Source organism: Aythya ferina, assembly GCF_964211825.1.
Source record: "Aythya ferina genome assembly, chromosome: 31".
NCBI lineage: Eukaryota > Metazoa > Chordata > Aves > Anseriformes > Anatidae > Aythya > Aythya ferina.
Genome location: NC_140328.1, coordinates 1,024,783 through 1,035,198, shown reverse-complemented (window position 1 = coordinate 1,035,198; position 10,416 = coordinate 1,024,783). Strand labels below are relative to the sequence as shown.

Genomic DNA, 10,416 nt, shown 5'->3' with positions numbered 1-10,416 from the left:
CTCTGGCATCAAGCTACAGGAGCAGCCGGGCCTTACACCACCAGCAGGGCTCAGAAGGAGAGGGTGGCAGTGTCAGGAGAGCAGCTCTGGGTGGACCAGAGCTGGTGCTCCCTGGCCGTACTGCTGGGCCTGACTCATTTTCTCTTCACCTCTGCACATGGCTACTGCCCATGCAGAAAAGGTCTCCCAAGAAAGATATAAGAAAATGTCACTTTAATTGGATAACATACAGAAGCAAAATGAAGAATTATATTTCTTTCTGGACAACTTTCATAAGAATAAAACTGAGAGAAAAATAATCAGAACAAGGACATAAGAGAGGCTTTGCTTATCAGGAGTACCTTTAAGAATGATTTGCAGAAATAGGCTGTCAGTTTATTGCTTATGAAATACAGCTGCTCATCAATTTCTGTACAGCATCCTTGAGATCCTTGTTCCTCATGCTGTAGATGAGGGGGTTCACTGCTGGAGGCACCATCGAGTACAGAACTGCCACAACCAGGTCCAGGGAAGAGAAGAAGATAGAGGGGGGCTTTAGGTGGGAAAACATGACTGTGCTGACATTTAGAGAGACCACAGTCAAGTGAGGAATGCACGTGGAAAAGGCTTTGTGCCGTCCCTGCTGCGAGGGGATCCTCAGCACAGCCCTGAAGATCTGCACATAGGACAGAGCAATGAAAACAAAACACCCACACACAAGAAAAGCACTAACCACAAGAACCTGAACTGCCCTTAGGTAGGAGTCTGAGCAGGAGAGCTTGAGGATCTTGGGGATTTCACAGAAGAACTGGTCCACAACATTGCCGTTGCAGAGAGGCAATGAAAATATATTGGCAGTGTGCAGCACAGCGTGGAGAAAGCCACTGCCCCAGGCAGCTGCTCCCATGGTGGCACAGGCTCTGCTGCCCAGGAGGCTCTCGTAGTGCAGGGGCTTGCAGATGGCAACATAGCGGTCATAGGCCATGACCGTGAGAAAAGAAAGCTCTGTTGAAAACAAAAAAACTAACAGAAATATCTGTGCAGCACATCCTTCATAGGAAATGGCCCCAGTACCCCAAAGAGAATTGTCCATGGCTTTGGGGAGAGTGGTGGAGATGAAGCCCAGGTCAATGAGGGCGAGGTTGAGGAGGAAGAAGTACATGGGGGTGTGGAGGTGGTGGTCGCAGGCTATGACGGTGATGATGAGGCCGTTTCCCAGGACAGCAGCCAGGTAGATGACTAGGAAGAGCCCGAAGTGCAGGAGCTGCAGCTCCCACGTGTCCGCGACTGACAGGAGGAGGAACTCAGTGATGGAGCTGCTGTTACACATTTGCTGTCTCTGAGCAAGGGAGCCTGTCCAGACGAAGCAAAGACAGTGCAAAATTTAATTTCTTCTCTGACCAAAATCCATTGCATGTCTCATAGAATACCCTACAAACACCACACTGTATCACTGACTTCAGGAAGAGCTTTCTGCAGCTCCCTGGCTTACCTCTGGTTGCTGCTCTGAGGGTGCCACAACAAGCAGGGTGCTGTGCTGTGGATTCTGCAGCAGGCAGTCCTGGTCTACGGCATCATGTAAAAGAGAACCAGGAATCATCTGAGAAGTCCACAGGCCAAGGATATCTCTCTGATCTCAGAACATGAGGAGAAGGTCAAATAATCCCTTAAGAAACAATAAAGGTGATGTTGGTACGGTCTGTAGGCTGAGCTGTGTGAGGTGCCTCAAAGCTGCAGCAATGCTCTAGGAGCCTTAGTCTCTAATACAGATGTTACTACTCCATTACCATCCCTCTGCCTCAGCACGCAGTCAGAAAAATGGAAACAGAGACTGTAGAAATTGCATTGCCTTCAGGTAGCTCTTGCCTTGCAGTTCTACTGTGCAATGCCCTGCAGAGGTGTGGGGCTGTAAGCAGACTGCCCCACGCAGCAGACTCAGGGCAGCAGCAGGACCCTGCCCTGCCCTGCCAGGGAGCATCCTTCCATTCAAAGCTTCTTACCACAGCCCCTGGGCAGCTCCCCGGGCAGGCTGAGTGCTGAGCCTGGCAGGCAGCAGAGCCCCTGCCCCAGCACACAGCCCCTGGAGCACAGCAGGGACCCTGCTCTGCACCACAGCCCTGGACACCGCTGTCTCCATCTCTAGCTTCAGAGCCTGCAGCTGGCCCCAAGAGAAGGGAGCCCTCGGGCCCTGCATGCTGACCCTGCAGCACACAAGCCCTGCATGCCCTTCAACTCCAACACCGAGTGTCCTCCTGACAGCTCCCATCGGCTGAGGGCTGTGCCAGCTCGAGGAGAGCCTGGCGGGGTGCACAGTGGCATTGCCCTGCACCCAGAGACCTACCATGGGGAGGTGGCTGTGAAGATTTCTCCCCCAGCAAGCTCTTCCCCTGCATTTCCCCCCAGGATGCTCTGAACCTCATTCCCAGTTCTCTCCTTTCCCCATGCCTTCTGCAGGCAGTGGCCCCAGCCCTGCTGCACCTTGCAGAGGAGATACTCCTGGACAGAGCTGTGTCTCTGCATTGCTGCCTGCTTGCCAGGAGCTCCGTCCCTCCATGCCATGAGCTGTCCCAGCTCAGCAGCACAGGCCCAGCCCAAGGCGTTTTACTGACCCTCCCGGTGGGTTTGGGCAGAGCCCAGGAGCCTCAGACACTGAGAGGAAATAGAAGACATTTCTCAAGTAGAGAATGCAGATGCAAACACCAAAGCCTCTCACGGCGTTAATGAGTCCCACTGAGGGACGTTCCTGACAAAGCCCCCCCATGGGCTTGTTAGAGCAGAAAAGTGCAAGCAGTGATGATGGGGATACCAGGCCAAGTAAAGGTGGTCTTGATGCTGAGGAAACCCTGGTGTGTCCCATGAAGTCCAACAGTCAGGCCCTGAGCCCAGCCTCTGGGAAGGGAGATCCTGTCCCTCCAGTGGGATTTAGGGCTCCTCCTGGATCAGTGCAATGTGGGTAAGGGCAATGCCAAGTACAAGGCTACAGAAGGACATCTCCTAGGCTCGTGAAGGGGTATGAGGAGACATAGCAGGCAGTGAGCAACATAACAAAACTTCCTTGCAGAGCGGTAGCACTTTCCAGTCCCTGGTAACTTGTTTGGTTTGGGCTTTACAAATTCTTTAAATGTTGCGTATTGTAAACCTGGGCCTTGACTGGTGTAACATATGGTTTTTGTTTATTAGGCTACTGTGGTGCAGATATAAAATCCTTATGTACTGAAGCTGCGCTGTGCTCTCTGCATCAACACTATCCTCAGATCTATGCAAGGAGGGAGAGATTGTGACTAGACGTTAATTCTATGAAAATAAAAGCAAAGGATATTCTATATATATTTTTTACCCAGTACCCTGAGCTGGTGGAAGGGGATGGGGAGCAGGATCTGGCCCTCACTATCCACGAAGAAATTGTTGGTGACCTGGTACGGCACTTGGATGTGCACAAGTCGATGGGGCCGGATGGGATCCACCCAAGGCTACAGAGAGAAGTGGCAGAGGAGCTGGCCAAGCCACTTACCATCATTTATCAACAGTCCTGGCTCTCGGGGGAGGTCCCAGTTGACTGGCGGCTAGCAAATGTGACGCCCATCTACAAGAAGGGCCGGAGGACTGACCCGGGAAACTACAGGCCTGTCAGTTTGTCCTCAGTGCCAGGGAAGCTCATGGAGCAGATCCTCTTGACAGTCATCACGCAGCACTTGCAGGGCAAGCAGACAATCAGGCCCAGTCAGCATGGGTTTATGAAAGGCAGGTCCTGCTTGACGAACCTGATCTCCTTCTATGATAAAGTGATGCGCTGGGTGAATGAGGGAAAGGCTGTGGATGTGGTCTAACTTGACTTCAGCAAGGCTTTTGACACCGTTTCCCACAGCGTTCTCCTCAAGAAACTGGCTGCTCTTGGCTTGGACTGGTGCACGCTTCGTTGGGTTAGAAACTGGCTGGATAGCCGGGCCCAAAGAGTCGTGGTGAATGGAGTCAAATCCAGTTGGAGGCCAGTCACTAGTGGCGTTCCCCAGGGCTCGGTGCTGGGGCCAGTCCTCTTTAATATCTTCATTGATGATCTGGACGAGGGCATTGAGTGCTCCCTCAGTAAGTTTGCAGATGACACCAAGTTAGGTGTGTGTGTCGATCTGCTTGAGGGAAGGAAGGCTCTGCAGGAGGATCTGGATAGGCTGCACCAATGGGCTGAGGTCAACTGCATGAAGTTCAACAAGGCCAAGTGCCAGGTCCTCCACCTGGGGTGCAATAACCCCAAGCAGAGCTACAGGCTGGGAGAGGAGTGGTTGGAGAGCTGCCAGGCAGAGAAGGACCTGCGAGTGATGGTTGATAGTCGGCTGAATATGAGGCAGCAGTGTGCTCAGGTGGCCAAGAAGGCCATCAGCTTCCTGGCTTGCATAAGAAACAGTGTGTCCAGCAGGGATAGGGAGGTGATCATCCCCCTGGACTCTGCTCTGGTGAGGCCGCACCTCGAGTACTGTGTTCAGTTTTGGGCCCCTCGCTACAAGAAGGACATCGAGGTGCTTGAGCGGGTCCAGAGAAGGGCGACGAAGCTGGTGAGGGGACTGGAGAACAAGTCCTACGAGGAGCAGCTGAGGGAGCTGGGCTTGTTCAGCCTGGAGAAAAGGAGGCTCAGGGGTGACCTTATCGCTCTCTACAGGTACCTCACAGGAGGCTGTAGTGAGGTGGGGGTTGGTCTATTCTCCCACGTGCCTGGTGACAGGACGAGGGGGAATGGGCTAAAGTTGCGCCAGGGGAGTTTTAGGTTGGATGTTAGGAAGAACTTCTTTACTGAAAGGGTTGTTAGACTTTGGAACAGGCTGCCCAGGGAAGTGGTGGAGTCACCATCCCTGGAAGTCTTTAAAAGACGTTTAGATGTAGAGCTTAGGGATATGGTTCAGTGGGGACTGTTAGTGTTAGGTCAGAGGTTGGACTCGATGATCTTGAGGTCTCTTCCAACCTAGAAATTGTGTGATTCTGTGATATGGCTCTGAAGAAGGTTGTTCCAGCATCAAACAGGATTGTGGCTTCACCTGGACATGCACTTTCGCTCATTTTTAAGAGGCGAGAACTTCAATTCAATGTTAATGCTAATGCGTCACTTTGTCATAGATCAGGTTCGTCAAGAGGGACCTGCCTTTCATAAACCCATTCTGACTGGGCCTGATTGTCTGCTTGCCCTGTAAGTGCTACGTGATGACTCTCAAGATAATCTGTTCCATGAGTTTCCCTGGCACTGAGGACAAACTGACAGCCCTATAGTTCCCCGGGTCTGCCCTCCAGCCCTTCTTGTAGATGAGCGTCATGTTTGCTATATGGCATGATTAATCAATGTATTTACAAACATTGGGAAGACTATGATAAAACCGATTTGGTGGAGGTAATTTTTCTTTTTGTACTATAGCATTTTCTGTCACTGTTGCGCAGTATTTGTGCATTCTGGCTATCATGGTTATCTAGCATTGCTCTTTACTGCTTAGTTGTCTGTGCCCAGACGACAACAAAAGTCAGACTTTCTCGTTTCAGTCTGGAAGATGTTTCTCTGTATTGCAAAACCATTGTTGTATTTGGCATAACTGTTGGCAGTTTCAGCAGGAAAAAGCTTGAACTTGAAGGCAAAGGGTCCACCAACACAACCCTTTCAAAGCAGTTAATCTTAGTCTGTCAGTAGTTTTTCCTGAGAACCATTTTGGGGCTGGGAGGGCTATGAAGGGAAGGTGCTTTTCTAAGTCTTTCACTTCCTCTCTCTCCCTCTACAGCCAGTCAGGCATGGTAATACGTAGTAATCGTTCCATCCTTGGAGAGAAATTGAAGTATATAACAGGAGTTTGAGATGTCTTTCTACTCACACTCTAATCTCTTTTTAACTAGTATGCTTGAACATCTGTAATTTGGGAGATTGCTGCTTGTGCCAGATTTACACTAATGAGTCAAATTCTCTGGTCTCTTCCTGCTGCTTTCTGACTTGTCAGAACTCAGCAGAAATCTGCATGAGGCATCCAGAAGAAATCCTGAAGAAATGAGATCTTTTAGCTTGAGAACAGCTTTATTTATGTTATCTCAGGGCCTGTGAACTTCTCTAACTTAACTTTTAATACTTAAATTAAAAGTAATTAGCTTTCTTGGTTTTCCATTTCTTCCTTTAGCTTTAACAAATTAACTTCTTCAGGTTGTGGCTTTTCAGGAACTGTTTCTAACTCTTTCTAATTGTTGTGAAACCACTGCTGATACAGGTCCATATAGTTCATATCCTACTCTCTATTTTGGATGCATAAGGATGCATCTGAAGCTAGAAGGGGTTATAGGTCATTGTGATGGTGGTAGCACACTATTTGCTAAATATCACTAACTCTGTATTACAGGGTCTTTATTTTTATAGTAGTAGAAAGTGTTCTTAAGCTTTCATTTGTGCTTACTGCTAATTTGTCTTTGTTTTTCTTATTAGGAGATTAAGAAAGGAATCGCAGTCTTCTAGTATTACAAGGAATGGGATCTTCCACATACTTGATTTCTACTCTCCAAGGCACCCAAGTTTTAAAGCAGTGAAAAATAAGAAAAAACCATCATCCCAGGGCACCCAAGCACATACCCAGAGAACACAAGCTCCCCATTTGAGCGGCAAAGCATCTTCCCAGGGCATTCAAGCACCATTCTGGAGCACCCAAGCTTCTTGCTGAATGTGGTCTTAAACTAATAGAGGATTAATTTAATTTTGGAGGAAATTCTTCACACTGCCCACTGTGACACCTGGGTGACACAGCCACTGCTGCCCTCCTGCTCACCAAGGCCTCTCCTTTCAATACCCAACCACCTCTGTAGGACACAAAAGCTTCTACAGGGCTACTTGCTCAACTCCTAGGGACACCAAGAAAATCCTGGGAGCACCCGACTCTCTCCCCAACACACACTAACTTATTCCATGGGAAAGCAAGCACCTCCAAGAATGCCACACCGCATCCAAGTACCTTCCTGGAGCACCCAAGAAACTTCCCAAGGCACTCAAGCATCTCCCCAGAGAAAGCAAGCAGCTTTACAGAGCACACAATGCACTCGATGGAACATTCCTATATCAGGCCAGGGAACACAAGCACCTCCAAGGAAAAGAAGGCATCAATCTGGAGCACCCAAGCAGCTCATTGCAACACCTGACTGTCTCCCTGGACACACAAGTATTTCCCTGGAGCGCTCAATCTTTACGAAACAGGCTCCTGCCCTGGAGTACCCAAGCACCTCCGGGGGAACACAAGCACCTCTGGGCATCTATGCATATCCCCAGGAAAACCAACCACCTCCTGATGCACTCAGATACCCCCCCAGGGGTGCTTAGTTTCTTGCTGACTCACCAAGCATCTCCCTGGAACACACAAGGTCCCCCCTGGAGAAAGCAAGCATTGCCCTGGTGATACGCAGAAACACTCCACAACTCACAATGAAGTAAGTCATGAAGTTGGTATGCCTTTATTTCAGCACCAGAAGCGTAAGGGATAATTCCTCAAAGTTACACTCACACTTAACAACGTGTGCTCTAGCTTTATACAGTGTACGTTTACATTTGCATGAATTTTGTAATGGGCTTATACGTATGCATACTCTATGTCCATCTCATATTATAATTAATTCCAAGAACTAATCTACATGTGGTCTTCCCATCCGCGCCTGTGTACTGCTCTCTAGCGGTCATCTCAGGTGGTCTCTTGAGATGAAGTATGGCTCTTCCTTCCTCTTCCTTGTATCTGAACTTCTTACCTCTTCTTCTGGCGCTTGCACTTTGGGTCCTTGGTTCTTGTCTGAACCACAGCAGCAGTTTCAGCTGGTGCTTGAGGCAGGTGCTCTATTTTCATTAGGCGTTACCCTTTGCGAAGGGCCCCAAAACTTCTTCCTCCAATTAGTTTGTACAATAGTTAACAGCAACATCTACTAGTTCAATACAGCAATCTAGGTAGTCATTAATCAGCATCCCGTCTACTAAGATTCTCTTATCTCCCTTTCACTGGGGCCAACAAGCACCTCCAGGAATCAGAGAATCCGTGAAGTGTGGAGATGCTTGAGTTCTCTGGGAAATTCCTGCCTGCCTAAGTGAGATGTTTGTGGCATACAGGGAATTGCTAGAGCCTACAGCAACCAAGAACCTCCAGGGGGCAAAAAAACATCAATCATCGCTATAGGGCATGCGGGAGCTCCCAAGCACCTACCTACATCCATCAAGCCCCTCTCAAGTGAAGACACAGATCTCCCTTGGGATGCCCAAGGATCTTCCTGGGTCACCCACAAACCTCCATGGACAACCGAAGCCCCTCAGTTGGGCACACCACATGACTCTGTTGCAGCCAGCATCTCTTTGGAGCACCCAGGCTTATCCAAACAGTAGATAAGCATCTCCCTTGAGGTTCCAAGGAACTCCTTGGGGTAGCAAGACATTTCCACAGGGCACCCAATCATCTTCCCAAAGGAAACAAGCACCTCTCTTGAGGCACAACACTCAGAAATGCCCCTGGAGCAACCAAGTATCTCCCCAGGACACAGAAGCATCTCCATCTCGGCATACAAGCATTTTCCTGCAGCACCCAAACATCTCCCCAGAGCATACAAGCACCTTCCTGGAACACCCTAGTAACTTCTGGGGACAGGCAAGAATGTAACCAGGGAATCCTTGAATATCCTGTGGGGTCCCGAGCATGTTTCTGGACCACTGCAGGAACATTCCAAGACACTTTCCATGTCCCTGAAGGCTCCAGGAATCTCCTTGGACCACCCAAGCATTACTGCTGGGCACGCAAGCATGAACGTTTTCAGGACCCATGCAGTCCGCAGGAGCAAAAAAACATCTCCAAGAGCACACAGGCATCTCCTGTGGGCACAGAATCATATGCCTGGGGCACATAAACACCTCTCTGGAGCAACCAAGAATATCTTTCAAGCACCCGGGAATGTCCCTCCTGCAATGAAGCGCCTCTCTGGAGAAACCATACGTCAACATGGGTCGGCCAAACGTCTCCCTGGGTACACAAGACTCTCCCTGGGGAATCCAAGCACCTTCCCAGAGGGCCCAAGGTGTTTCTTGGGGTATGCAAGCATTTTCCCTTGGCCGCCAAGCACCACAAGGGGCACCGAAGCACCTCCCTAGAGGCTGCCAGCACCTGCTTTTGGGTCACAAGCTCCTCCCAGGAACACCTAAACTTCTCACAGGGACACCCAAGCAAATTCCTACGGCAACCAAGAGCACAATTGGAGCACTCCAGCCCCTTCCTGTACGACACAAACTGCTCTCTGCAGTACCCAGGCACCTCCTTGGGCATCCAAGAGAACCCTGGGAATTGAGCAGCTTCCTACAGAGCCCAAGGATATTCCCAAAGCACACAAGCTTCTCCCCAGGGAAATAAGGCCAGCTTAGCTCACTTCAAATCCAAATAAGATGAGGACCTGAGCAACGTGATCTAGTGGGTCTCATCCCTGCCTATGGCAGGGGGATTGGAGTTAGATGATCCTCGAGTTCCCTTCTAACCAAGGCCATTCTATGATGCCAAGATTGTATGATAAGTATATCTCTTGGGCACACAAAAAACCTCCCTGGAGCACACCAAGATAACCCCTAATCACACAAGCTTCTCCCCCAGTCACCTAAGCATCTCCCTGCAGCACAGAAGCACCTGCCTGGAACACCCAAACACCTCATAGGAGCACCCAAGAATCTCCCCACCGCACTCCTACATCTGCGTGGAGAACCCAAGCATCTCCCCAGGGCTCCAAAACACCTCCTGGGGCACACAAAACATCTCCCCAAAGGACGCTTTCCTGGAGGACCCATGCATCTTCTAGTAGCAAAAAGTAAGGCAAAAGTACATTCCGGGAGGAACCGTCCGTTTCCCTGGGACAGACAAACACCTCCCTGGGGAACACAATCAGCTCCTTTGAATACCAAGGATCTCCCTGGTGTACCCAAGCATTTTCCCAGGGCATGCTGGCATCTCCTCAGGGCATTCAAGCACCGTTCAGGAGCACACAGTCTTCTCTGCAGAACAGGGTCTTATCTTGGAGGCACACAAGAACATTCCCAGAGCACCCAAGCACCAATTTGGAGCTAGAAAGTGTAACACAGGGGCACCCAGGCATGTCTCTGGAGTACCCAAGCATCTCCTTTGTGCACTGTAGCATCTCCTCAAGGCACACAAACACCACCGGGGGCATCCAGGCATCTTCCTGGGGACACCCAGTGCTTCCCTGTGGTCCACGAGCACCTCCCGGGGGACACGAGCTTGTTTCCAGAAAAACAGTGCTTCTCACCTGAGGAAACATCTCCCCGAAGCATCCAAGCATCGTTATTGAGTACTCAGCAATCTTGTTGGAGCACCCAAGCATCTCAACAGGACAAACAAACACCTGCCCAGGGAACTCAACAATACTCCTGGAGCACTCAGGGCCCTCCCTGGAGGAGACAAACTACTGTGC

At 50.0% G+C, this 10,416-nt stretch overlaps 1 protein-coding gene across 1 annotated transcript; it reads right to left on the bottom strand.

The window, feature by feature from the left end:
- Positions 1 to 382: 382 nt before the first annotated feature.
- Positions 383 to 1,309, bottom strand: LOC311425540 (olfactory receptor 14C36-like; the record flags this gene model as incomplete). The annotated part of the gene is made up of 1 exon (XM_084501484.1): positions 383 to 1,309. The coding sequence occupies one exon, from the start codon at positions 1,307 to 1,309 to the stop codon at positions 383 to 385; it is 927 nt and encodes a 308-aa protein (XP_084357610.1).
- Positions 1,310 to 10,416: the final 9,107 nt, after the last annotated feature.